General features: G+C 48.9%; 1 protein-coding gene across 3 annotated transcripts in view; it reads right to left on the reverse strand.

Annotated features, from left to right (window-relative positions):
- The window catches only part of ITPR1 (inositol 1,4,5-trisphosphate receptor type 1), a 215091-nt gene that overhangs the window by 130023 nt on the left and 57314 nt on the right, over window positions 1-27754 (reverse strand). For 2 of the 3 annotated variants that reach the window (XM_049766350.1, XM_049766349.1), the window contains exons 3-11: window positions 15921-16036; window positions 14542-14628; window positions 11385-11543; window positions 9432-9530; window positions 8676-8759; window positions 8444-8590; window positions 7329-7424; window positions 6024-6068; window positions 2101-2255 (exon numbers count right to left, since the gene is read on the reverse strand). In XM_049766350.1, coding sequence (XP_049622307.1) covers window positions 2101-2255; window positions 6024-6068; window positions 7329-7424; window positions 8444-8590; window positions 8676-8759; window positions 9432-9530; window positions 11385-11543; window positions 14542-14628; window positions 15921-16036 — 988 coding nt within the window. The remainder of the gene's footprint in view (window positions 1-2100; window positions 2256-6023; window positions 6069-7328; window positions 7425-8443; window positions 8591-8675; window positions 8760-9431; window positions 9531-11384; window positions 11544-14541; window positions 14629-15920; window positions 16037-27754) is intronic. The other variant, XM_049766351.1, reaches the window with a different exon arrangement.

Raw genomic sequence — 27754 nt, forward strand, 5'->3', positions numbered from 1 at the left:
CAAGATGAAACTGGGGGTGGGGGGGCAGGCACATGCCTTGCTGTACCCTATCTACTGTACTATATTACCAGACCAATTTTGCTTTTCTTGTAAAGGGGCCGGAGAGATAGCACAGCGGTTGGGCATTTGCTTTGCAAGGAGCCAACCTAGGACAGATGGTTCAAATCCCAACATCCCATATGGTCCTCTGAGCCTGCCAGGAGTGATTTCTGAGTGCAGAGACAGGAGTAACCCCTGAGCACTGCCGGATGTGACCCAAAACCAAAACAACAACAACAACAACAAAAAAAAAAAAAACAGTGGCAGAAATCTTCCACTTTAGGCCCCTTCCCCAGAAGGAGATAGGCCGGCACACTCATAAGGCCAGTGCTTGTAAACACGCAAAGGTCAGTGAGAAAAAAAGCAAGGTCAGGATTTGGACCTCCAGAGCATACCAATAGCAACAGACACTCAGGGAGCTAGAGAAATGCTCAGCCAGAACTTAGTACAAGGGTGAATAGGAGGACTCCTTGGCCCTGGGTGCAGGAAGGAGGGGACACAGACCAAAGCGGCCAGTCTGATGGATTCATTTTGGGGCCACACCCAGTGGTGCTCAAGGGTTTCTCCTGGCTCTGCACTCAGAAATCGACCCTGGCTGGCTGGGGCACTATATGGGATGCCGGGAATCAAACTGGTCCCTCCCAGGTTGGCAGCAAGCAAGGCAAATGCCCTACTGCTGTGCTATCTCTCTGGCTCCAGAGACCCGGGTTTAGAAAGAGCCAGAATAGAGGCAAGCAAGGTTAGAGAGACCTAGACTTAAGAGATACAAGCTAAAGAGAGCCAGAATCAAGGCACCCAGGGGTAGAGACCCAGAGGGGACCAGCGCTCATGTTAGCTGGGATAAGAAACTCCTAGAATAATAAGCATTGCAAAAATCCAGATACTGAGTTTTTAGGCAAGTTCATTATTTACTGCCATGTATTATCCCTACCCCAACTTCAAGCCTATCCCACCTGGATGGTCAGCCCCACCCACACCCACACCAAGGAAGGGCTGCTCTTGGGAATAGATAGGGGTTGCCTGATGGGAGGGCGATAGAGAGGCAGAAGCAGTCAGGATGGATGAAGGAGGGTGCTTAAAAAGCTTAGCTTAGTGGGACCGGAGAGATAGCATGGAGATAGAGCATTTGCCTTGCATGTAGAAGGACGGTGGTTCGAATCTCGGCATCCCATATGGTCCCCTGAACCTGCCAGGAGTGATTTCTGAGCACAGAGCCAGAAGTAACCCCTGAGAGCTGCTGGGTGTGACCCAAAAACAAAAAAACAAAAACAAAAACAAAAAAAGAGCTTAGCTTAGAAGCCATGTGCTACATGGCGATTTAGTGCCTTGTAATAAAGCTGGATTTCTCCTGAAAGTTCATCTGACTGCTGTGGATTATTTCTCCACCCTGCAAGCTATAGACCCACCAGCCATAGGGGCTGCAGGTACCAGGCCAAGCCAGAAAAGGCCTCATCCCACAACACTAGGACTTCATAATTAATAATAAATACAACACCCATGAACCCCCATCTTCAAACAATACAACTGAGCGAACTTTGAACTGGTTCCCCAAGTGTTTTTTTTTTTACCCCCCAAGACCTTTTCTGAAGCCATGGCCCAAGAAGAATTGACTCTCTCAACCCTACACTTGGGGTTGAGAGGCAAATCTGGACAAAGTTGTAAAACCAAATCCATGGTCACCCTGGCAGAAAACACGCCACAGACCATGCCAGAGATTTTTTTCCCCAAGGAAAAAGCAGCTGCCATTGCTGGGTGTTTGGACTTATGCAGCAGGGAGACATGTCCACAAAAATGCCTTCAGCCATGACAGGTAGAAGACCATCAAAGTAGGGGGTATCTAGTGCCACTCCCACAGGCTGCCTCTGTAGCTGAACTGGGAGCTATGCCAGCCCCTTCCTCAGGAAAGGAAGGTGAGAAAGAAGCTGGGAAGAGAATTAGTGGGGTACAATTAGCCACATTCACCTGACTTGGGGTGTCTTGTCTGATCCACCTGAAACAAAGCGTGTCCAGAGCATGCCCAGAAGCTTCAGGAAAGGCTCTGGGTTGATGTGGGGGTCCTACCTGGGGACAAGACTGTCGCCGCCCCGGAGGGTGGTGGGGTCCAGCTCAAAGATGGAGGAAATGTCATTGCCCTCGGGTACAGATACCAGCGAGTATACCATCTTTTCCTGGGCGTTCCTCAGCCGGCTCCGGGATGCATCTTGGTCAGGATCCACCTGCCAAGCACAAGCGGTGTTGAGTTGAGGGACTTCCAAGGGGTCAGAGCCACTGTCCTGGGACAGGGACTGGGACCTCTAGGAAGTGGACATGGTTGGCCTTAGTCTTCTCCTCCACATGTGGCCTCAGAACATCAGAACTGGCCCCTGTGGAGGTCAAGGTCCCCGAGAAACCTGCAACACACTGAGCACAAGGAGCCCAGAAGCTCTGTGAGACGTAGGCCTAGCCGGAAGGACACACCCCCATATCAGGCAGGGTTCTTGGCCCATCAGGATGGAGTTGAATCAAGTCTTGACCACTTGCTGGTCAGCAGTGGCACGCTTTCCTCAGAACCTGCAAAATGTTCCAGGTTTTCACACCATCTGAAGAGCACTGGGGGAGTCAGATCAGTCGGGCTGGGTGTGTAGTGGACCTCTGCAGGTAGAATGTCTGTGTGTGTGAGAGAGGAAAGGAAGGAAGGAAGGAAGGAAGGAAGGAAGGAAGGAAGGAAGGAAGGAAGGAAGGAAGGGAGGGAGGGAGGGAGGGAGGGAGGGAGGGAGGGAGGGAGGGAGGGAGGGAGGGATGGGGAAAGAAAGAAAGAAAGAGAAAGAAAGAAAGAAAGAGAAAGAAAGAAAGAAAGAAAGAAAGAAAGAAAGAAAGAAAGAAAGAAAGAAAGAAAGAAAGAAAGAAAGAAAGAAAGAAAGAAAGAAAGAAAGAAAGGAGGGAAGGGAAGAGAAAGAAAGAAAGAAAGAAAGAGAAGAGAGAAAGAGAGAGAAAGAAAGAAAGAAAGAAAGAAAGAAAGAAAGAAAGAAAGAAAGAAAGAAAGAAAGAAGGAAGGAAGGAAGGAAGGAAGGAAGGAAGGAAGGAAGGAAGGAAGGAAGGAAGGAAGGAAGGAAGGAAGGAAGGAAGGAAGGAAGGGAGAGAGAGAGAGAAAGAAAGGAAGGAAGGAAGGAAGGAAGGAAGGAAGAAAGAAAGAAAGAAAGAAAGAAAGAAAGAAAGAAAGAAAGAAAGAAAGAAAGAAAGAAAGAAAGAAAGGAAGGAAGGAAGGAAGGAAGGAAGGAAGGAAGGAAGGAAGGAAGGAAGGAAGGAAAGAAAGAAAGAAAGAAAGAAAGAAAGAAAGAAAGAAAGAAAGAAAGAAGAAAGAAAGAAAGAAAGAAAGAAAGAAAGAAAGAAAGAAAGAAAGAAAGAAAGAGAAAGGAGGGAGGGAGGGATGGGGAGAGAAAGAAAGAAAGAAAGAAAGAAAGAAAGAAAGAAAGAAAGAAAGAAAGAAAGAAAGAAAGAAAGAAAGAAAGAAAGAAAGAAAGAAAGAAAGAAAGAAGGAAGGAAGGAAGGAAGGAAGGAAGGAAGGAAGGAAGGAAGGAAGGAAGGAAGGAAGGAAGGAAGGAAGGAAGGAAGGGAGAGAGAGAGAGAAAGGAAGGAAGGAAGGAAGGAAGGAAGGAAGGAAGGAAGAAAGAAAGAAAGAAAGAAAGAAAGAAAGAAAGAAAGAAAGAAAGAAAGAAAGAAAGAAAGAAAGAAAGAAAGAAAGAAAGAAAGAAAGAAAGAAAGAAAGAAAGAAAGAAAGAAAGAAAGAAAGAAAGAAAGAAAGAAAGAAAGAAAGAAAGAAAGGAAAGAAGAGGCAGCATGTAAAAAAGCAAGAATATAGGGCTGGAGAGATAGCACAGAGATAGAGCATTTGCCTTGCACATGGCCAACCCAGGACAAATGGTGGTTCAAGTCTCAGCATCCCACATGGTCCTCTGAGTCTGCCAGAAGCAATTTCTGAGCACAGAGCCAGGAGTAACCCCTGAACACCGACAGGTATGACCCATCAAAAAAAAAAAAAAAAAGCCAGAGTCTGTGAGAATACAAGTATGTCAGAGTACATGACAGATGATAGAGTGGCTATCACATGCATGTGATAATTGTGTGTGATTGTGTTAGAGAACATGAGCGTGTGTTGAGAGCAAATGTGTGAGAGTGTGTTTGTGTGAGGGCGAATGGGTAAGAATGTAAGAGTAGATATGAGAGTGTAAATAGAGAGTACGGAAGTACGAATAGATAACAGCATGTGTCAGAGAGAATATATGTATTGATTTGTGTCTGACAGACATGCAAAAAGCTTCAGTGCAGATGGAGGTTGTGTGTCTAAGAAAATGTTTGGGAATGGGTCTGTGAGACTTTTTGTGTAAGATTGTATGATAAGTATCTCTGAGACCGTGAGTTTGTGTGTCTGTGAGATCGTGTGTAATTTTGACTGTGTCTTTGAGAATTTAAGTATGGCCACGAGAAGGGGTTTATGGGTATGTCCATCCACCCACATATCCAGGGCAAGCCAGGACCTTGGCTTGCCATATAGGTTCATGGCGGCCCTTTGCCTATGTCTGTACCTGCAAAGGTCCCTTTCTCACCAGACCAGCTTCCTTCCTACCATAAGCCCAGGGGTTCTCCCCACAGGAGAGGGAATCCACAGGGACACCTGTGCTCTGTTTTCCTTCGAGGGAAGGAATGCGATCGTCACCACACGGTGAGGCCTCACGAGCCACACGCCACCTGTGAGGAGACGTCCTAGAGGCAGAAAATCCCACTCAGGCCAGCCACAGTGGTTGTCTGCTGCCACCGGGTGGCACGACAGGCATATGGCAGGCACGCTAGTTCCCTGCAAACTCTGCACCCAGAGGTCATTCATGGACTGAGCGAACCACAACCCCACAGTTCCTAGTGTCTGTCGTCTCAGGCCAACATGGGACCAACCAGCTGAAGAGTCACTTCCTGATTAACAACCTCAAGGCTTTCACCCTACTGGGCACCCCCAATCCCCAGGGCAACCCTTCTTCACATAGGCTGGGTAAGCTAGACATCTCAAAGGCGATTCAGGTGCAAGATGTTGCCGCAGCCCTGGGCAGAGAGTGCCTCATGGTGCCATCCCAACCACACTCCATTCTGCCGCCCCTCAGCCAGCCACTCATTAGCGGATTGTTTCCTCATTTCTCAGCTGCTCTACAACCAGATGTCCAGTGAACAGATACGAGCCATATACACCTACGCCCAAGACCCTGGGGACAGCTTCCAAGTGGCTTCAGATCTGAGAGGGGCCACTGTGATATGGAGTCACCAAGACCAAGATCTGTTTGTTTCCCTGGGATCAGGACATCCAAGACTATGAGCTGAGGCCTCCCAGAACCAGCCACATGAACCCCCCAGCAGAGAGAGAAACAGAGATCCCTCTTGCCCAAGGGGGTCAAGTCTCAACAGGTGCAGGAACCTGGCATCCCTCTGCTTCAGGAAGGGGGAAGACACAGGGAAGCTCAGGATTTCTTCGGGTGGCCCTATGCAGGTCCCAAAAATCACCGGGACAAACCTAACAGTGAGTGAGGGTCACAGCGCAGTCAAAATCCCAGCATGTGACAATGACACCCCTGTTCTCTCTGCATCTCACTAAAGCAGAGAAGAGCCATTGACTTGTACTGCCATCACTACCACAATAGGCCCAAGGCAGCGAACACATGGCATTGAAGCAAGAAGAGAAGTCAGCTCGCCGTTGGTCCCTCGGAGCCTGGCAAAGGGGTACGGCAAAGGATAGACATTTCTAGAATGTTCTGCTATGTGTCCTGGGCTAGATGCCATCCCAGAAGCCACGGCTTCACCCTCTCTAGGCCCAAGAGACAGAGACACAGGCAGGCTTCAGTGCACAGGAGACAAGTGCCTTCGCAGAGCTTCCTGCCCCCTTCTGTGCCCACACTCCGGCCCTTCGCACCTTCTTGGCCTCACCCTCGCCAGAGCCAAGGCGGAGGTGCTCAGGCCGTACTTACAGGGGGCTGAAACTGCAGGCATTCGTCCGCAAAGTCAGGGTCTGCCTGATGGAAGAAATCGGGAGGAAATTAAAAACTCAAGGCTCTGGGGGTATTCACACACCTTCCATCAGGCCTCACACTGAACCTCCTGCCCGCTGTTTACCACACCAGCATGCCACAACACGACAACCCAACCCAACACAACACAACACAGGAGCACAACGTGCAGCCCGGCCTGCAACAGGGAGGCACAACAGCTCCCAGCAGCACCTGGTCTGGGACGGTCCTGCTGAGTCCGAGGAAAGATTGAAAAGTTAGGCTGGGGCCTGCGGACACAGGCCTGAGTTCCTACAGAAGTGCCTACAGGGGGCCCTGTTTTGCCCCATCACAACCCTGCCTGGTGATCTGCAATGCAACACAAAGAGTTGCGTTGGGCAGAGCCAGGGACATCAGTCCTAGAGTGCCACCTGCCCAAAGGGACAGAAGCAAAACTACTCTGAGAAATCTCATCATCGCATCGTCCTGCTCCTGTGCGCCACCATCACAACTACCATGACCAGTCCATGCAAGCAGAGGGTACCCCTGAGTTTCAGCTGGTTTTGGGATCCTTCAGGGGTCAGTTGGAAAAACTCACTAAGGTTTGTAGATCCCTGGACCCTGACTCACCAAGCTGACCCTCAGGATCCCACACACTGGGACACAGGGCTGGAAGCTGGAAGGCCCAGGGCCTTGTGTCAGGTCTGGGGGCCCTGCACACTCTCGGTGCTTAGCCCCATGTTTCCCCCCCAAACCAGACATGAGTGAAATGCATGTCACTGGTCTCTGGCCTCCCTCCAAGATAGCACAAGATCCAGGCCTGAGTCCTGCTACTCCAGTCCTGCCAGCATCCAGGCTTGGCCACTCCATCATATATCAGCGGGTGTGGACGTGGGTGGGGACAGACAGTGTGGGGGTACTAGCAGTGAGCAAGGAGAAACAAGAGACACAACCTCACAAGCATGCTTCTAGAACAGCGTCTCTCAACCAGAGGCTTCAAGTGGGGTCACGGTGAAAACCGTGTCCATTGGGGAAGCTGACCAGAAAGATGAGGATGGGGAAAATGACTGAGACACAGTCCAGATTGGAAATGGTTCAGGGGCCACCATGGAAGAACGTTGAGAACTGCTGTTCCAGATATTCCCCCATTCCCCACACTCCAGTGAGAACCCCAGTGTGCCCTCAGTCCGCCATGTTGTTTTTTCCACCGGTGCAGCAGGTGCAAAGTGTCCCCACCTAGGAGCAAGCCCAGGCGTAGGTTGCAACTCAAGAGCAGTAGGCACTCACCTCTGCCGCCAGGTAATGGCCGGTAGCTAAGTGTTTGAACCGGAAGAGGCTATTCCAGTAGCCAGCTCCACCACGGCAAGGGTCATGTTGGACCACCTGAAAGAGAAGGCAGGTCAGGGCCAGAGCCAGTTTGGGATCCAGGCACTGTTTGGGGAAATCCCCAGAGATGCTGTCCTGCATGTGACTTCACCCTAGTGAATGAAGTCTGCAAGGCAGCATCAAGCCAAGGAGATTGCAAGTTGCAATACCCTAAAGTAGTTTACTGATTAATTGGTTGGTTGGTTGGTTGGTTTGGGGCCACACCCAGCTACGCTCAGGAGTTACTCCTGGCTTTGTGCTCAGAAAGCATTCTCGGCAAGATCAGGGGACCATATGGGATGCCAGGAATTGAACCGGGTCCATCCCAGGTTGGCCACATGCAAGGCAAATGCCTTACTGCTATGCTATCTCTCGGCCCCAGGTGGTGATACCCTAAATTGAAGGGAAATGCTGCCCGAGGAAGAGGTGCTAGGGCCTCAAGAAGAACAAGATCTGGAGCTGGCTGGATGCTCTGATGACTCCAGTGTCCAATGAGCTGGGAGAGCCCACTTTTAGGCCTCTGCTAACATACTCCCAGCTCGCACACCATGAGCAGAGTCCCCATTTTGGGCTACTCCCTCGCAGAAAATGGAGCCATCTCCACCCTGCTTGGTTCCAGATTCCAGGATACCATTCATTCCTGCTTGCCAAACTTGCCAGCCCTCTGTTCCCACCAAATCATCATTGACTTGTTTCCCCAAAAATGTCTCATTTCTCCAGCCCCACCCTGCTTGTAGAGAACCCTTGAGACCATTCACGACCCCTGAAGAAATGTAGGGCGCTCCAGAAGGCCACTACCTCCTTCAGGAAGTCTTCTGGAATCCCTCCCCTCACCCCCGTCCTTCCCAACCCTGGCAAAAAGGGTCTTCAAGACCCCAGTTCACCTTCCACTTCCCACAGCCTTGGGTGTGGTGAGTCACAGGCCCCCAATTCAGAAGTCAGTGATTGGGGAAAGGAAGCAGAAAGTGAAGGGTCCCACAGACTAGGGAACACGGGCAATGTCCAATTTTGCTCTGGCTTTGCTTCTGGGGTCTCACCTCCACCTCCCATAATGCTTTGGAACTTGTAGCCGACGTGGCTGACTGGCGGCCCGTGGTCCTCAGGAAAACATGCTGCTTCTTGCGATGCTCATCACACGTCAGAAACTTCTCCTGCTCTGCATGAAACAACCTCACCACATCCCCCTGTGGGACACCCAGAGTTAGCGATTGGTGGGGGAGCAGGTGGCCACTCCATCCCCCACCCGGGTGGCCCGCTGGGCCCACGCACCCCCTTCAGGATGTCATCTTTGTTGTCGCTCCACTTCATGAACAGAACAATCTTCCAGCTGGTGTTGCAGTTGACAGAATTAACCTGAGAAGAAGAGGAGCAGGCAATTCTGAGGTGCGGGGGAACCCCAAGTCCACCAGCTCCGAGAGCCAAGACAGGGATTAGTCCAAACCTCGCCTAATCCGACAGGTTTGGAATTCAACCCCTCTCAATTTCTCCTGCACCCCGTCCTCTCTGCCCTTCTCAAATTGCTTCTTCATTCCTTCTCCTGGAGCTATCAAGAAATTCATGGAACTCATAAATAAATAAGGCTGTTTCCTATAAAAATAAAAAATGGGGTCCAGAGCCATACTGTCGTGATGGGCTCTGCACAATTGTGGGACCACAGCCATGAAGGTGACATCTGTCACCAGCTGTGGATTCTCCTGCCCTGATCCCGGGGCACCTGCTTCCACCATCATTCACAACCTTGGGTCCCCAATTGACTCCATCTCTCCTGCAAACATGTGGGTCCATGCTAACCCTCTCCCTAGTGACAGACTTGGATGAGGCCTCCCTGTATGTCAGGGACCTTCTCGGGTACAGTTGACAGGAGAGTCACCCCCACAATGGCCAGGCTCAACTCACAAGACCCAGAAAGCACAAGGCTCCTGTTGGTCTTGAATAGGCTCATCATGTCTAATCTGACACCAGGACTCAATTTCCCCTGTCTGTCAGAAGGCCCACACCTACCCCTCAAGTCACTTCTGGGCCTACCTCATTGCAGCCCGGGTTGTCCACCAGCTGGTGGCTGCTGGCGTGCAGGGGCTGGCCAGCGTTGACAGGGTTGAGAACTACCTTGTCACCTATGACCACCTGAAGAAGAAAAAGGAAAAATTGAGTCAGAGAACCAAGATGGGGGGGGGGGGGTGTGGGAAACCCAGGCAATCCGGGGAAAGAGTTCTAGGGAAATCACTGGAACGAAGGCCCAGACACTGCTCAGGGGGCTAAATACAAGCCTGTTCCACCCGGCTAGGCGCACTAGGCTCCGGTTACACCCGATCTACCTGGCCAAGCCTGGGGCTGGAACAGGTCACCATGCTTCAGAAACATGGTTGACTTGGTTCCAGGAAGTCGTAGCCTCCAAACTGGTCAAGTCTGCACTTCTGAATAATCCATGATAGCCTCTTTGTTAACCGTTACTGCGTCACCTTGTAGCCCAAGTCTGCCTCGCACAGGACAAGTGTGGATTGGGGTTCAGCACCCGCCCCCAAATGCCTGTTCTGTACACAGCATGGCTGGTGCTTCCTGCTCTACTTCTATTTTCACATAACACCTGTGGGTGGGGACACAGTGGTCCCTGCAAAAATTCTGCTGACCCTTGTTCCAGAGACCCAACTCTATGGGGTGCAGAGGCAGACGCCAACCCAAGTGAAGCGCCCCTGTCGGCTTCTTCTGGGATGGAATGAGGGGATGATGGAATGATGGTTCCCGAAATGTAAAAGATTCCACTGCCAGCTCAGTTCTCTGGGGAACACATTCAGCTCCATTTCCTCTAACTCCAAGTGACCACATCCAACCCCCCAAATCAAGAGCTCGACTGTCTGCTCCTTGCAGCCAACAGCCATCAAGGTTTCCTCAGAGTCAGTGAGGCATGTTGGGACCAGCCGTCAACCAGACCATGAACTTCACACAAACATGGGGAAATGGCCAAAACCAGCTTCTGGTTTGAGCCTCTGACGAGATTTCATGTTCAAGGCATATTGTTGATATTATTTTTTTATTTTATTTTTTGTTTTTTTGAGGCCACACCCAGTGACGCTCAGGGGTTACTCCTGGCGATTCGCTCAGAAATCACTCCTGGCTTAGGGGACCATACGGGACTCTGGGGGATCGAACTGCTGTCTATCCTAGGCTAGCGTTGACAAGGCAGAGGCCTTACTGCTCTGTGCCACTGCTCCGGTCCCTTGCTGATATTGGTTTTAGTTAGAAAGAGACTATTTGAAAACAGCTTAAGCTCACAAGTGAAGCCACGGTGCAGCCGTCTCTCACCTCACACTCATGTAGAATGAAACAGCTGGTCAAGGAACGTTGTATGACTGCATCTGTGCATATTTACATGTGTGTTATGTGTGTACCCGTAACTGTGTATGTGTGTGCATGCGTGTTTGCATTCACTTGTGATACCCAGTTCCCAGGCCTGGGAGAAGAGCTTAAGTGCAACCTGGAGGGAATGGAGGCAGGGGAGAGATAGAAAGACCTCACAGACCCACAGCCTGGGTACCCTCACCTGGGGGACCCCCCAAACTGATGGCGGTAGGGTGCAGCAGTGAGGTCACCCCCAAACCACCCTCCTCTCTGCCCTTTCTGGTCCAACTCCCTCCAGACCATTTTTTAACTTGATTGATTGATTGATTGATTCTTGGACCACACCAGCGGAGCTCAGGGGCCACTCCTGGCTCTGCACTCAGAAATAGCTCCTGGAAAGCTCAAGGGAACATATGAGATAGTGGGAATAGAACAGGGTCCCTCCTGGGTTGGCTGCATGCAAGGCAAACACCTTACCACTGTGCAACCTCTCCAGCAATCCCCCTCAAAAGACCATCTAATCCTCAGGGACTGAGAAGGGTCCTCATGGGCACACAGGAGCCTTGGGCGCCCTCTCTAGGGCCCAGAGGGAAGCTTTTGGATGGGGGAAAGGAGTTGATCCAGGAGGGTGCACCCACTCACGCTGTCGCCAACAGAGCGCAGCTTGTAGAACGGCTGGATGTAGAACCAGGAGCCCTCGTTGCCCGCTTCGTCCAGGGTCACCCGCATGGCGTTCTTCTCCAGTAGTGCTGGCAGTCGCTTGTTCACAGTGAGATACTTGTTACTCTTTAGGTGCAGGAGCTGAAAAGCCACCGAGAGCAGGTAAGGGACACCATAGTCCCGCCAGGTCTGGGAGCGAGGAGTCACATTGCATGTACCAGGAGGTGAGCAAATCGCGACAGAAGGGACTGGGGTCTCGACGAGGAGGCAAGATCTATGGTCCAGGCACTGTGATCTAGTTCAGAGCACCCAGCTCAGACAAGACTGAACTGCTCAGGGCGAGCTATTCTGCCTGGTGCACCCATTACAGAGAATGAGATGGTTGCTTCGACAAATTGTCTGGGCATGGCTGAGTGGTGGAGGCTGAGGGACTGTTTATAACCTGTGGATAATGTGGTAAGCTCTGTGTGCTTCCATATTCAGTCCCCGAGCTCTCTTTCCACTCTCGGTTGATAGATCCAAGTAGGGGCCAAAGTGAGGCTCTGAGCACTGAGAGAGCTTGATACGACACTCCCATATGCTAACGGATGGCCCAGAAGGCCACAAATCCCAAGAGTGTTTGCTGTTGTGGGGTGGGCAGGGGTAAGTCCAAGACTTGCAGCTCTCTGGGCCTGTCCAGGATAACTCAACTAGATCAGTGCTGAAGCCTCTGGTAGCATCTAAAAAGCCATCTGAAAGCATCAAGAAGCATCAGCAAGTAACAGAGCCCAGCAACTCCAGAGCTCCCACTGCAACCTGCTATGACATGGCCCTATTCTGGTATTGCTGAAAGGCTCAGGGTCTCCCATGACTGCACTCTGGCTTTTGACCTTGCCTTCTGCACTTCGTCCTCCAACCAGGATGCCCTTTGGGTGTCCAGGCCCATTGCTGAATGCCCAATTCTGTGTCCAGCTGGCCCTGAAATTGATCTCAGCTGGACAGAATCTGGGCCTGACTGGTCCTGGACTCAGAAAGTGTTTCTAGTCACCTTTAGGTCATGACCCCATGGGGACAGAAGCTACTGTGACTCGCCTCCTGCTTGGGTCTCACAAGAATGCAAACAGGAAGGCACCATCAGAGAGGACAGTCAGGGGCCCGGAGAGATAGCACAGCGGCGTTTGCCTTGCAAGCAGCCGATCCAGGACCAAAGGTGGTTGGTTCGAATCCCGGTGTCCCATAGGGTCCCCCGTGCCTGCCAGGAGCTATTTCTGAGCAGACAGCCAGGAGTAACCCCTGAGCACTGCCGGGTGTGGCCCAAAAACCAAAAAAAAAAAAAAAAAAAAAAAAAAGAGAGGACAGTCAGAAAGCAGAGCCTGGGCAATGCTGACAGGTGATTGGTATGTAGGTAGGTGACCATATGATGGTCTTGGGCCTTCAGGTCCCAGAAATAGGGACAGAAAGATATCACACATGGCCACCCTGCAAAGGGTCTTGCCCCACCACAATGAAGTCAAAGATAAAATTAATCATAATTAGCCTATATTGGGGCCAGAGCCATGGCGCAAATGGGACCACATTTGCGTTGTGCACGCTAACCTAGGATGGACCATGGTTCAATCCTGCAGAGTCCCATATGGTCCCCCAAGCCAGGAGCCATTTCTGAGCACATAGCCAGGAGTAACCCCTGAGCATCACCGGGTGTGGTCCCCCCAAAAATAATCAGCCTATATTAAATTCAGGGGGTACTGGTACTCCCTACCCTGGCCCTGGTTCAGAGACAGGCACCTACTGCTGGCCCACCAAGCACCCCGGATCCAGCAGTTCTTGGGGACAGTTGCAGAGATGCTGTCATTCTGTAAGAAGACTGTCAAAGGCTTCAGTGAGACAGAGATAGTCAAACAGCCCCAGGGAAAGGCCTGCTCAAATATATGTGCCCAACTCCATGCAGGGACACAGGCCCAGCTAAAAAGCTCAGGAATCTAACCAGGTAATAAGAAACTAAAATAGGCTGGTGCGATAGCACAGCAGTAGGGTATTTGCCTTGAACGCAGCCAACCAAGGACGAACCCCGATTTGATTTCCAGTATCCCATATGGTCCCCTGAGCCTGCCAGAAACGATTTCTGAGCCCAGAGCCAGGAGTGACTCCTCAGCACTGTCAGGTGTGACCCAAAAACCAAAAATAAATAAATAAATAAATAAACAAACAAAGAAAACTACAAAACACTTCAAGAAATAAAAGAGGAAAAAAGAAATGGAAACACACCTCTTGCTCATGGGTTATGAAGATTAACATAATTAATCTTCTGGAAGACCTGGCAGCTAAGAACATGCCCTAGAAGAGCCACTGTATCAAACTGGAGAGAGAGCACAGCAGTAGGGCATTTGCCTGGCAGGCAGTCAACCCAGGACGGGACCCTGATTCGATTCCTGGCATCCCACGTGGTCCCCCAAGCCTGCCAGGAGTGATTTCTGAGTGCAGAGCCAAGAATAACCCCTGAGCGCCACCGGGTATGATCAAAATAACAAAAACAACAACAAATTAAAGTGACCGGGTTTTCCATCTACAGTGATGGAAAGGGTCATCAGCTGGTGGTGAGGCTCAGGGGAGAGAAAGAGGTCCACAGCTGGGTCTGGAGTTCGACTGTTTCTTCCTCTGAATAGAAAGCTGCCCAGAAGTGCCATAGGGACCAATCAGAAGACATCTCAGGATCTACTTGGGTTAAACTGGATTACAATTCCAGGATCTACATGGATGATGTTGCTATGATAAATCAAAGCCCTGAGACCTGCCTAGATCACACTTCCATACTAGCTGACTGTCCCAGGGACATATATGGATCATATTGCCATACTAAATCACTGTCCCAAGACCTATCTGGATCCACCTTGCCAGAGTAGATTACAGTCATAGGGACCTATCTGGATCCACTTACTATGCTGAATCACATAGTCCTGGGACCTACTTGGAAACCGCCATCATACAAGATCACAATCCTGGGACCCAGTTGGATCCAATAAGTACAATGGATCACATCGTCTCAGAACTTAGCTGAAACCCACCTGGGACCTAGTTGGATCCCATTACTTCAATGGATCACACAATCCCAAGACTTAGCTGGAACCCACCATGATACTAGATCCCAGTCGCAGGGACCTACCTGGATTACATTACCATACTGGATGACAGTCCCCAAGAGCTTCCTGTTCTCTGTCTCATTTTGCTTCTTCTCCAAGTCTGCAGCATGCTGTGAGAGAGAAGAAACCCAAAATGGGAGACTCCCACATAGTCCTGGGGCTTCTGTGAGGGGAAACTGGGATGTATACAGCTCTAGTTCAAGTGCATGACCCGTATCAACATTTCTGCTCCTTGGCTTCTGTTTCCTTTGGGGAATCCACCAAGAGGACAGGGTGCAGGGAGACATAAAGGAAAGCCAGGAGGAAGGAAGAAACAGGCAGAGCCCTTTGGAGTCAGTGATCCGTGAGGCTCTGCAGCCTGGAAGTAATATGTTAGCAAATGTTAGACCCTCGGGCTGCAGATGCGGGGAATGGGAATGAAACAGTCCCTGGGTAATGGCAGCAGGCCAGGCCAGTCCCTGTCATATCCAGGAGGGAGGTGTGAAACTCGCCATTGGATGGTGCAACCACTCAGATGACTGTCATGGGTGTGTCTGGAAGGGAAGGCTTTAAAGTCACTCGTAGATTTTATTTATTCATTCATTCATTCATTCATTCATTTATTAGTTTTTGGGTCCCATCTGGTGACACTCAGGGGTTACTCCTGACTATGCACTCAGAAATAGCATTTATTTATTTATTTATTTATTTATTTATTTATTGGTTTTGGGGCTCCACCTGGTGATGCTCAGGGATTACTCCTGGCTTGGGGGGAGACCATATGGGACATGGGATCAGACTGAGATCCATCTTAGGTCAGCCACGTGCAAGGCAAACATCCTACACTGTGCCACTTCTCCGGCCCCTGACTGTTCTTTCTTTCTTTTTTTTTTTAAATATCTTTATTTAAACACCTTGTTTACAAACATGCTTGAAGTTGTGTTTCAGTCATGTAAAGAATACCTCCCTTCTCCAGTGCAACATCCCCATCACCAATGTCCCAAATCTCCCTCCTCCCCACCCCGACGCCACCTGTACTCGAGATAGGCTTTCTACTTCCCTCACTCATTCACATTGTTATGGTAGTTCTCAATATAGTTATTTCTCTAACTGCCTGTTCTTTCTTTATCACAGCTTAGTGGAGTCATCCTTGACCACACAGGGGACTGATGCCAGAACTGCAGGTGCCAATGATTAGAAGCACAACCCAGTGTGAATAGTTGGCAAAGCTAGACAGAGCATTCCAGAACCGTGGCCCAATAGTCACACTGGGAATCCATGATAGATCAGAGACACAAGACAACCATTCTGAGGGCCCAGGAACACAACTCCCCTCACCCCTGACAGACCCCAGAGCTGGACCTTCCCCAGCACCCCTATACCCCAGGGCCCCTCTAGATCCCCCTGCAGGCGAGGTACATACATGCAGCTTATTGAGCAGCACAGCATCTGTCGTACTGTTGGCTCCGGGCTTTGCAGCTTTCCAGAATTGCTTCTGTGCCGAGTAGCGGTTCATGGGGCAGAGCTTGAAGAGGCAGTCTGAGAGAGAGAGAGAAAGAGACATAAATGGTCAGTGTTGTGGCCAGCCCACAGCTCTGGAGGCTACTGCAGAAGTAGCCAAGCCTGCCAGTCCCTGATCCCATCCCAGCCCTGAGATGTATCTAGGGAAGCCAGGCTCTGCGCATAGAATCAGCTGCTTCAAAAGTCTTTGCAAAGAAACTTAAGGGTAGAAGTTGGAGTATCCAGACCCAACAAAGGGCAGCTAGATAGTCCTGAATCTTTGTTGCTGGGAAGTCAGAGGACACACATTTCTGGCACTAGCAACCAACAATCCCCTCCTGGAATGACATCATGAGCCATGGATGGGATCTATAAGATGCCACAGGCATCTTGCAGAATCATGGAAACTCACTCCTCAGCCTGCTTGTCCTGCTTGTTTCCCAAGTGTAAGATTACACAATGTCACTATGTACCCAAAATATTACTGTGAAAGATCTGAAATCCACTTTGATCAAAATAAAAATTTAAAAAAATTACACTTCGTTTTATCCGAAACACAGCTCATCCCTGGTTCCTTTGTATCTGTTTGTTTACAACTTGGTTTTACCCCCAAAACAGAGATTGTCTTTACATGTGAACCTGGGTGAGACTGGCTCAGGATTGCCGGAACTATTTGCCCTTACTCCCCACCTGGGGGAAGTCTCTGTACTCAATAAAAATGACAGTTCTGGCAGGCAGCTGGCTCCTGTTATGAGGTAGAAGATTGCCAGACTACATGTGTTTCACCCTCAGCCTGATTTGGATTATTTCATGCATGACCCTGATTCAGACTTGTTCACCTGAGGTTGGAGATACGGCACATGGGGTGACTTTATGCCCAAGTGCTATAGGAAACTACGCTGACCCCCATATCCAAGAGCAGCTCTGCCCACCGAAAGGCCAGTGGTCAAAGCAGCCTAGAGACACTGACAGGCCTCAAGATCCACCTTGGACAGAGGGATTGCTCATTGTCAGGAGATGTAGCTCATGCATGGACATTCACTCTCATTTGAGCTCTACATCTAGCCCAGGGGCCTAGACAGAGACTTCAGATCTCAGTGCCTAGAAATTTCGTCTCTGTTGCTGTCACAGTTCTGAGCATTGACATTTCCCCGTAACTCTGATCACCTCTTTCAGTTGGGATAAAACAGTGTTGACTAAATATTGTGCAAAGACAGAAGGAGGAGAAAAAATGACTTAATTGAGTACTGACCCTATTTCTATCCTTGTCACCTTGGATTTTACTTTGTAAAATCCAGTCATAAGGTCTATACAAGGCTGTCATCAGGAATGACAGTGCAATTATCTGTGTATTCAGAGCAGCTCTGGGTCCTCGAGGGCAGTAGGAGCAGAAAACAGCCTTGAAAAGAGTCAAGTGCCACTGCCCTCAACTCCAGGAGGGCCATTAACATTGCTACTTTGGGGGCAAGTTCTGCGGGCAGTGGACTCCACACAGCCTGGACCACCTGAAAGACAGCAGAACCTCCTTCCTCATCACACACTTTCCAACAAGACATCTAACTGCATGGAGCACATGGGCTTTGCAATTTTGAAGTGATCAACAATGAGATAGTGGGCTGGAGAGATAGCATAGCAGTAGGGCATTTGCCTTGCATGTGGCCAACCCAGGAGGGACATGGTTCAATTCCTGGCATCCCATATGGGCCCCCAGCCTGCCAGGCATGCATTTTTTGAGTGTAGAGCCAGGAGTAACCCCTGAACACCTCTGGGCCTGGCCCCAAAACCAATCAATAAATAAATAAAGTTTAAAAAAAAGCAATGAGATGTTGAGAGGAAGAGAATTTGTGCAGACCCCCGCCCCAAATGTTTCACAGAATGACACTGTGAGGGTTGACTGGACTGGACTTGGAGGGCAGTCAGCTGAACCCCCAGACAATGGGTCACATTTTCACCCTGTCCCGGTTGTCCACAGTTGCCAGTTCAGCACCCCACCAAGACAGCAAGGACCCTACTTAACCCATATGCCGCACCACAAGCTCAAACTTGACACAGGCCAGGGGTGAGAGTGGGTCACACCCGTGTTCCCACTGACCCAGACCACACCAACCATCTTTTGGGGTGCAGGAAGGCCTGGCATTGACCTATGTGTCATGGCCCATGTCAACATGGTAAGTGTGAGAACTGAATTATCCTGGCTGATGTGGGCCCGTCTCCCAGTTGCTTAGCAACAGATTCTAAGTGAAAATTAAATTAAGCAATTCAGATGTGATCTTAAAGTAACCCTGCAAACTCTGCGCCTCGGGGCCTGCAGGCTGCCCTTTGCCAGGCCCAGTGGAGCTATGTAGAGAGAGATAACTGCAAACATAGCCAATGGAGAAAAGGACTTAGAGAGCATCTATACACTGGTGCATGCAAGCACATACAAGCCATGGCTCAAATTTCCCCCAAAGAAACATTGTAAGTATTTCCTGTGTGATGGACATTATGTTAGGCCTTTGAGGAATGAACTGAAGTTGCTCGCCAACTGGACTGTTCCTCCGCCCATACACAGCCAACAAGAGCTGGGTGGGGTAAAGAATGGGAGGCTGTGGGCTGTTATTCAAGGTGAATGGGCAGGTAATGGGGTGTTACAGAAGGCAGAGGAAAGAACCCTCCCACCCAATGAGTAATTGCTGTGATATCAGCAGGGGCAGGGCCAACAGTGGGGCACCCAAGGACAGCGCCATATCAGGAGATTGGTCAGAGAATGAAGGCCACAGTGTGAATACGGCCAGCTGGACCAGCAGCCTGAGGCAGAGCTTCAAAGCAGCAGCATGGGCAAGAGAGGTGAGGCAGACTGCAGTTAGTAAGTATTGCAAACCACAGTGTCTGAAAGAATGAAAAGGAAGGAAGGAAGGAAGGAAGGAAGGAAGGAAGGAAGGAAGGAAGGAAGGAAGGAAGGAAGGAAGGAAGGAAGGAAGGAAGGGAGGGAGGGAGGGAGGGAGGGAGGGAGGGAGGGAGGGAGGGGAGGGAGGGAGGGAGGGAGGGAGGGAGGGAGGAAGGGAAGAAGGAGGGAGGGAGGGAGGGAGGAAGGAAGGAAGGAAGGAAGGGAGGAAGAAAGAAAGAAAGAAAGAAAGAAAGAAAGAAAGAAAGAAAGAAAGAAAGAAAGAAAGAAAGAAAGAAAGAAGGAAGGAAGGAAGGAAGGAAGGAAGGAAGGAAGGAAGGAAGGAAGGAAGGAAGGAAGGAAGGAAGGAAGGAAGGAAGGAAGGAAGGAAGGAAGGAAGAAAGAAAGAAAGAAAGAAAGAAAGAAAGAAAGAAAGAAAGAAAGAAAGAAAGAAAGAAAGAAAGAAAGAAAGAAAGAAAGAAAGAAAGAAAGAAAGAAAGAAAGAAAGAAAGAAAGAAAGAAAGAAAAAGAGAGAAAGAAAGAGAGAAAGAGAGAAAGAAAGAGAGAGAAAGAGAGAGAGAAAGGGAGGAAGGGAGGGAGGAAAGAAAGAAAGAAAGAAAGAAAGAAAGAAAGAAAGAAAGAAAGAAAGAAAGAAAGAAAGAAAGAAAGAAAGAAAGAAAGAAAGAAAGAAAGAAAGAAAGAAAGAAAGAAAGAAAGAAAGAAAGAAAGAGGGAGGGAGGGAGGGAGGGAGGGGAGGAAGGAAGGAAGGAAGGAAGGAAGGAAGGAAGGAAGGAAGGAAGGAAGGAAGGAAGGAGGAAGGAAGGAAGGAAGGAAGGAAGGAAGGAAGGAAGGAAGGAAGGAAGGAAGAAGGAAGAAGGAAGGAAGGAAGGAAGGAAGGAAGGAAGGAAGGAAGGAAGGAAGGAAGAGAAAGAAAGAAAGAAAGAAAGAAAGAAAGAAAGAAAGAAAGAAAGAAAGAAAGAAAGAAAGAAAGAAAGAAAGAAAGAAAGAAAGAAAGAAAGGAAGGAAGGAAGGAAGGAAGGAAGGAAGGAAGGAAGGAAGAAAGAAAGGAAGGAAAGAAAGAGACAGAGGAAGAGGAGGCAGAAGAGAAGGAGGAAGAAAGTTTGCCACAGAAGCAGGCAGGGAGAGGAGAGACGATTTCCCAGGAGCGAAACTGAGGACATTGATGGCAGGAAATATGCACTGTTGAAGGGTCTTGGACACTGAATGACTGAAAATCAATCAAGAACAACTTTGTAACTCACGATGATTCCATTAAAAATTTTAATTCAAAAAATAAATTAAAATTTTAAAGAGGGAAACCAGGAGATGAACAGTGTAGATGACTGTCAAAGGAGGGTGCTGACATGTGGAGTTCACTAGTCTATCATTCCACCTGTGTGCACGGAGTCTTTAACTGTCCCAACACATCACTTCCTAGTAGGACATTTCCACAGCAGATCTTTATCATGTTCAAACAAGCTGTTTTCTTTGGACCCTACGGAGAGGGCGAGAGGGCCTGCGATCTGAAAAGGCCACTGCACTGACGCACGCAAAGGATGGGATGGATTCACTACTGGGAGAGAACATGGCGGATCATAGTATGGAAGGAGGTGAAGATAGAAGGGATGAAGAAGTCATGGAGCTGCTAGCTGGTCCCTGAACCTCTGAGAAGAGCCTTCACAGCAGAAATTCCCATCCCAAAATACAGGCTCATTTCCTTGGTTAATTTTATTTTTTTATTCAATGAAAAAAAATTTTAAATTTGATTCATTTGTTGATTTGTTGGTTGGTTTGGGGGCCACACCCAGCAGTGCTCAGGGGTCACTCCTGGTTTCTGCACTCAGAAATCACCCCTGGTAGGCTGGAAGGCCACATGAGATGCCAGGAATTGAACCGAGTCCTGGGTCGGCTGCATGCAAGACAAGCGCCCTCCTGCTGTGCTATCTCTCCGGCCGACCAATGAACATTTCTTAAGAACCTGTGTATCTGAGACAGAAATGCCTGAGAATCCTCTGGGGATATGGGGATGCAAGGCGTAAGAATTACTGAACAGACAGGGGTGGAAGAAACAGAAATAGAGCATTGAAAGAGGTGCAGAAACCAGGATGACAGGGCAGAGATAGGGGTTCAGGAAACAGGGGTAATGGGAGAGACAGGTGATGGGAAAGTAGAGATGGGGGAAAGGAACCAGAGTTACAAAGCAGAGACCAAAGAGCAGGGGATCGGCATGATAGAGTAGACAGGGTTCAGGGAACTAGGATTAAGAGCAGAGGCAGGGGTGCAGGGGACCATGTGTAAGAGCAGAGATGGAGTACAGAGGATCATGATGGCAATGGCCCAGACCAGGATGGGTACGGGGGAAGGGGCACCCCAACTCTGTGAGAGTCCTGTAGTCTTACAGACCAGGTTGGGAGGAGGGGGGAAGCATTGTGGAAAGGGGAGGGAGATGGCCCACATCACAGTATACAAGGAACCCCCATTTACGCATATCTCTGTGAGTGGCCCTGAAGATGCAGATTTGAAGACCACCACCCCCCAAAGCTTCCCCAGAGCTCAGAGGCCCTCCAGGGTCATGGAACTCTAGTGATCCTCAGTTGAATATCTCAGTTGACTCCTCCATTTCTCCCACTCCAGTACCCCCTCTCATTAACACTGGGCCAATCCCAATCTCTTCAGCCTGGGAAGTACCCCAGAGGACTCTGCTCCTTCCAACCCAATGATTGCTTTGCCCATGCGCCCCACTCATTGTAGACAACTCGCTTTCTGCACCTTGACCTTGCTCCTTGGTGGGGTCTATTTTTATCCCAGCAACACTGCGTACTGCCAACAGCCTTTTTAAGTCAAAATATCTGCCAGGAACTGTGGTGGCCAAGCTCTCCCCCAGAGCAGATACCTGGACAACAGCCTGTCCCCAGTAGCAGACCACCCCCAGTGAGTACCCACTCCCACTCACAGTGCTTCCATCTTGTGATCCACAGAGTTGGCCATGCTCCAGCTGCTCCGTCTCAGCACTGCCTAATGTCCTCTAACACAGTATCTTCCATTCTGGACATCTAGGGATACCTTCCTGTCCTTCATGAGAACAAGTGTCCTCAGGGGCCAAACATAAAGCCAGAAGGACAGTAGAGCAGGTAGGATGCCTGCATTGCATGCAACTGGACCAGGTTATATCCCGACACTCCCATCTGAGCACCATCGGGTTAAACCTGAGCATTGGCAGGTATAACCAAAACAAACAAACAAACAAAAGTTCCAGTGCCAAACACAGAAGGGCTGGGCTGATAAGAGTGCTCTCAGGGCTGGAGCAATAGCACAGTGATAGGGTGTTTGCCTTGCATGCAACTGACCCAGGATGGACCGCATTTGATCCCCAGTGTCCCATATGGTCCACCAAGCCAGGACTGATTTCTGAGTGCATAGCCAGAAGTAACCCCTGAGTGTCACCAGGTTTGGCTCAAAAACAAAAACAAAATAAAAGAATGCTCAAACTCCGGGCCTCAAGTCTCCAAAGAGAATTAGTGATGTTGACCCGGTCTCCAAGGCTCAGTTTCTTCCACCTGACCCTGGGCTTGCGACTACAATTCTCCCCATAATTGGTCCCCTTGGTCAAAGCCAAGATCCCAGCCCTAAAATTTTATCACCACTGCAGTGCTAAGTTCTCCCTAGACTCTGATTCACAGCACAGAGGTGGGGAGCAGATCCCAAACCTTGGTTCACCAAGATCATCCAGTGAGACACAAAATCGTGTCAGCACAGGCCATGTGAAGGCCAAGCCTGGAAGCAAAGCTCTGACCCTTTCTGGAAGTCTGGGAAGTCATGATGCACATGCCCTGGGGTCAGCTGTGCCACAGTCAGAAAGCTCCAGAGGGTCCTTCAGAGAAAAGAAAAAAAAAGGATGAGGAAGAGGAGGCAGTTGAGTGACTTCTCATGTTTCATTACCATCCACTGTCCAGCCTCGAACGTGACTTCACACAAGTGAAGGAACTTTGACCCAGTTCTTCAACATGCATCAAAACTCGGGGCCCAATTTCTATTATTGAAGCTACCAAATCCAATGTTCAAGAGCTGTCTAGGCCCTCCAAGAAACTGAGGCATGCTACAATTCAACCCCTGACTTGCAGCTCCTCAGTTGTCATCTCAACAGGGCCAATCGACCTTGGACAGACACAGAGCCAAGTCTACAGGACAATGATGACCTTCCAGGGAACAGTCCGGGCAGTGGCCAAATTCCTCGACACGCCCACTCCACCAAACTCACCTTGGGCGACCCAATTCCCAAAATCCAGGCAATATCAATCTATATATGAGTCATATCAACATTCCAACAATTCTGACAAATGCCAGGAAAGCGTCGGGGATTTAGAAGTGAGAAAATGACAATTATCTAAGTTCTGTTCAACCTCACCCCGTGCCCCAGGAAGGTCTGCGGAGGTGCCGTTCATCCTGAGAAGTTCAGGGACCTGCGAGGAGCCCTCCTAACACCCACAGAATTGGGGAAGAACAGATACTCTCCCTGCCGCATACATCCTGACACCGAGACAGGAGCCTGGAATGATCACCAAGGCCAGATGTGCTGGGATAGCAGGAACAGAAAGTGCAGCAACTCAGGAGCAATGAGACCCCAAGAACAGGGGTGAGGTAGGCAGAGGCAGCAGATGTGGCAAAGGGGGCATCAATAACCTAGGGGGCTGGGGAGGATCTTTAGGAATCTGAATTGAGTTGTCATGGGTGCATATGGATATCCACAGTCCCCAGGCCATTATGAGACACCAACATGCCTCAATAAAACTATGGAAAGGCAGTGAGGAGGCCCATTCAACTGGTTACTGCAGCTTCTAGGGGCCTGGAGGGGTTCCGTCACCTGTACCAAGTAACTACCCCCAGCTGGAAGTTGTCATGCAGGGCAATGCTAGCTATGGATCCTCACCACAAATGCAGAAAAGGGATCTGACAAAATGCAATGTCCTTACATGACCAAAGTCCTCCAGAAGTCACAGGCAGAAGAAGACAATTCGGGCATGGCGATAACACTACATGCTCTTCAGTGAGAGCACCGCAAAAGGTTCAGGCCAAATACATACAGCTCCATTCATGCTTCATTACACACAACATAGGTTGCAATTAGGCGAGACAAAAACAAAACAACCACTGGGCCCAGGGATGGGGCCATGTGGTAGAAAAGGAAGCTCCATGGGGCCAGAGAGATAGCGCAGCAGTAGGACATTTGCCTTGCATGCAGCTGACCCAGGACAGAGGTGGGTTCAATCCCTGGCATCCCAGATGGTCCCCCAAGCCAGGAGTGATTTCAGAGCACATAGCCAGGAGTAACCCCTGAGCATCACCGGGTGTGCCCCCCCCAAAAAAAATACAAAAGGAAAGGAACCTCCATAATTCACTCTGGGGTGGCCTTGACTAGACTAAGAAATGTCTGGTTACTTCTACTTTACTGAGATTTTATGCTTTTTATCAGTTAATTAATATATTAACGAATATTAATAAATTCTCATTTATACCAGAGGTTCTATATCTGATTAGTATTTTTTAAAACTACAAAGCCAATATTCCCTTTCTTAAAGCAGACTCATGACCTTTACGGGCCTGTTCAGAGTTTCCCTTTTAAATTTTTCTTAATTCTTGCCACTCTTCCTGAATTTGACATCTGTAATGTTTTCCTATTTCACGGAGACTAACAAGCATCAGAACATAATTCGCCATGATAGTCTTTAAATGTATAGAACTCTAAAAGAGTTTGTTTTTGAAAAAAAAAAATTCTATTTGACAATGTTGTATTATTTCAGGAGATCAGCTCTGTTCATCTATACGTGCGTGGGCATCACCACCTCCACATACACAAAAAGATTTGTCTATAGGAGGGGGGAAAGAAACATCGTAAGAGAACAGCAAATGGACATTCTGCCTGTGAAATGAGCACTCATTTGGGGCAGTGGACCTGGGACACCGGTGATAGGGTGGAGTGCTGGTATGATGCATCCATGAAAAGTGTGGTTATCGGGGTTTAAACCCTGCCTCTTCCATTAAAATGGTCTTAAAAATGCCTCTCCAGGGGCCGGAGTGATAGCACAGCAGTAGGGCATCTGCCTTGCATGTGGCCGATCCAGAACGGACTATGTTCGATCTCCAGAGTCCCATGTGGTCCTCAAGTCAGGTATGGTTTCTGAGCGCATAGCCAGGAGTAACTCCTGAGCATTTTGGGGTGTGGCCCCAAAACAAAACAAAAACAAAACAAAACAAAAACAAAAAGCCTCTTCAGGAACCAGAGCGATAGCACAACAGTTAGAGCTTGTCTTGCACATAGCCAACTTGGGTTCGAGCCCCAGCATCCCATATGGTTCCCCATGCCTTCCAGGAGTAATTCCTGAGTACAGAGCCAGGAATAACCCCTGAATACTGCTGGATATGGTCCCTAAAACCAAAACTGAAACCAAAGTCTCTTCATGTGCAGTCTTGAGTTTGCTCCACGGCACACGAGGACCCAAGAGTACCTGGTATCCCCTGAGCATTAATAGAAGAAGCCTCATGGCCTGTGAAGCTCCAAAAATGAGGTCCCTGCATGTCTGTGCTTACTGTGACCCCACTTCACTACAACCCAGAGAGTAAGTAAAAACACCTCCTATGCCCAAAGGGCAGACCTCATGCGAACAAGGAAAAATGAAGAAATGATTTCACCATTAGCCGGCGAGAAACCGAGAGTACTACTGAGAGAATAGGAGTTCTGCTAAGAGACCTAAGAGACTAGGAATACATCTGAGAGATCTGGAATATCTCTTGAGAAATCAGGATTGCTGATCAGAGTTTAAACAATAAATAACAATATGGCTGGAATCATGACTACTCTTGAGAGGCCATAAGTGTGGGAAACAGGCCAGGAGTATTTTTCTGAGAGGCCTTGAGTACTGCTAAGAGTACTAGGAAATTGTTTAGAGACTTGGAGTACTGTTTAGAGTACAGTGGTTATAGGGGTAGTACTTCTGAGAGACCAACAATATTACAGAGAGAGTCTGAGTACTAGCAAAGACCAGGGATAAGGCTTAAAGACCAGGAGTACTGCTTAGAAACCAGGAGTATTGCTGAGGAACTAGAAATATCCCTTGGAGACCAACAGTATTGCAGAGAGATTTTCCAATATTACTTAAGAGATCAGGAGTACTGCTGAGAGACTTGGAGTTCTACTCAGAGACCAGGATTACTGCTCAGAGACCAGAAACATCACTAGAGACCATAAGTACCAAAAAGACACCAGATGAACATTAGAAATCAGAAGTACTTCTATAAGTACTTCTATATCTGGAGTACCACTGAGAGACTAGGAATGTCATTTACAGACCAGGATTTCTCCTGAGAGAACTGGAATACTGCTGAGAGACCTAGAGGACTACTGAGAGACCAAAAGTACTTCTGAGAGACCTAGAGTACTGCTGTGGAACTTTGAATACTGCTGAGAGGCCCGGAGTATTACTGGGACCAAAAGTACTCCTGAAGGACCTTGAATACTACTAAGAGACCAGAAGTATTTCTGAGAGACCTGGAGTACTGTTGAGGGACCTTGAATACTGCTGAGAGACTCGAAGTATTACTGAGAGACCAAAAGTACTTCTGAGGAACCTGGAATACTGCTGAGACCAAAGGTACTTCTGAGAGACCTGAAGTACTGCTGAAGGACTTGGAGTATAACTGAGAGACCAAAAGTACTTCTGAGGGACCTAGAATACTGAAGAGAGACCAGAAGTATTTCTGAGAGACCTGAAGTACTGCTGAGAGATCTGGAATATTACTGAGAGACCAAAAGTACTTCTGAGGGACCTGGAATACTGCTGAGTGACCAGAAGTATTTCTGAGAAAACTGAAGTACTGCTGAGAGATCTGGAATATTACTGAGAGACCAAAAGTACTTCTGAGGGACCTTGAATATTGCTGAGAGACCCAGAGTATTACTGAGAGACCAAAAGTACTTCTGAGGGACCTGGTATACTGCTGAGAGACCAGAAGTATTTCTGAGAGACTTGAAGTACTACTAAGAGACCAGAAGTATTTCTGAGAGACCTGAGGTACTGATGAGGGATCCAGAATATTACAGAGAGACCTAAAGTACTTTCGAGGGACCTGGAATACTGCTGAGAGACCAGAAGTATTTCTGAGAGACCTGAAGTACTGCTGAGGGATCAGAATATTACAGAGAGACCTAAAGTACTTTCGAGGGACCTGGAATACTGCTGAGAGACCAGAAGTATTTCTGAGAGACCTGAAGTACTGCTGAGAGATCCAGAGTATTATTGAGAGGCCAAAAGTACTTCTCAGGGACTTGGAATACTGCTGAGAGACCAGAAGTATTTCTGAGAGACCTGAAGTAGTGCTGAGGGAGTTGTAGTACCGTTTAGAGGACCAGAGTATTACTGGGAGCCCAAAAGTACTTCTGAGGGAGCTGCAGTACTTCCGAGGGACCAAGGATATCGCTCAGAAACCAGGAATAGGGCATACAGACCTGCAGTTGTGCTTCCAGAACTGCAATTCTGTTTGCGATGGGCAGACCCAACCCTGCCTCACCCCAAAATTGTCACGATCCCAGACAGATGGTGCCTGCTCTCTCTTCCTCTGTCAAATGACACTTCCTTAGAAGCCCAGCTCTAAATTAACCTCTTCAAGAAAGAACGAGGGATCAAGGGTAAGAGATCAAAAGCAGGAGGCCCAATCTTGAAAGCCTGTAAAATCATAGACGTTCTAAACCCATGGCAATGCCTTTTCAATTCACAGCCTTAAAAGTCCGATTATGTAATGTGGTTATATCAGCTCAACCATTTGAACTGACAGTGCTCCAAAGGACTTAAAAAAAAAATTAAAATAAAACCTGTCAAGTGGCAGGCAGCGTCATTTCAACA

The sequence above is a fragment of the Suncus etruscus genome, chromosome 20 (assembly GCF_024139225.1).
Source record: "Suncus etruscus isolate mSunEtr1 chromosome 20, mSunEtr1.pri.cur, whole genome shotgun sequence".
NCBI classification, from domain to species: domain Eukaryota; kingdom Metazoa; phylum Chordata; class Mammalia; order Eulipotyphla; family Soricidae; genus Suncus; species Suncus etruscus.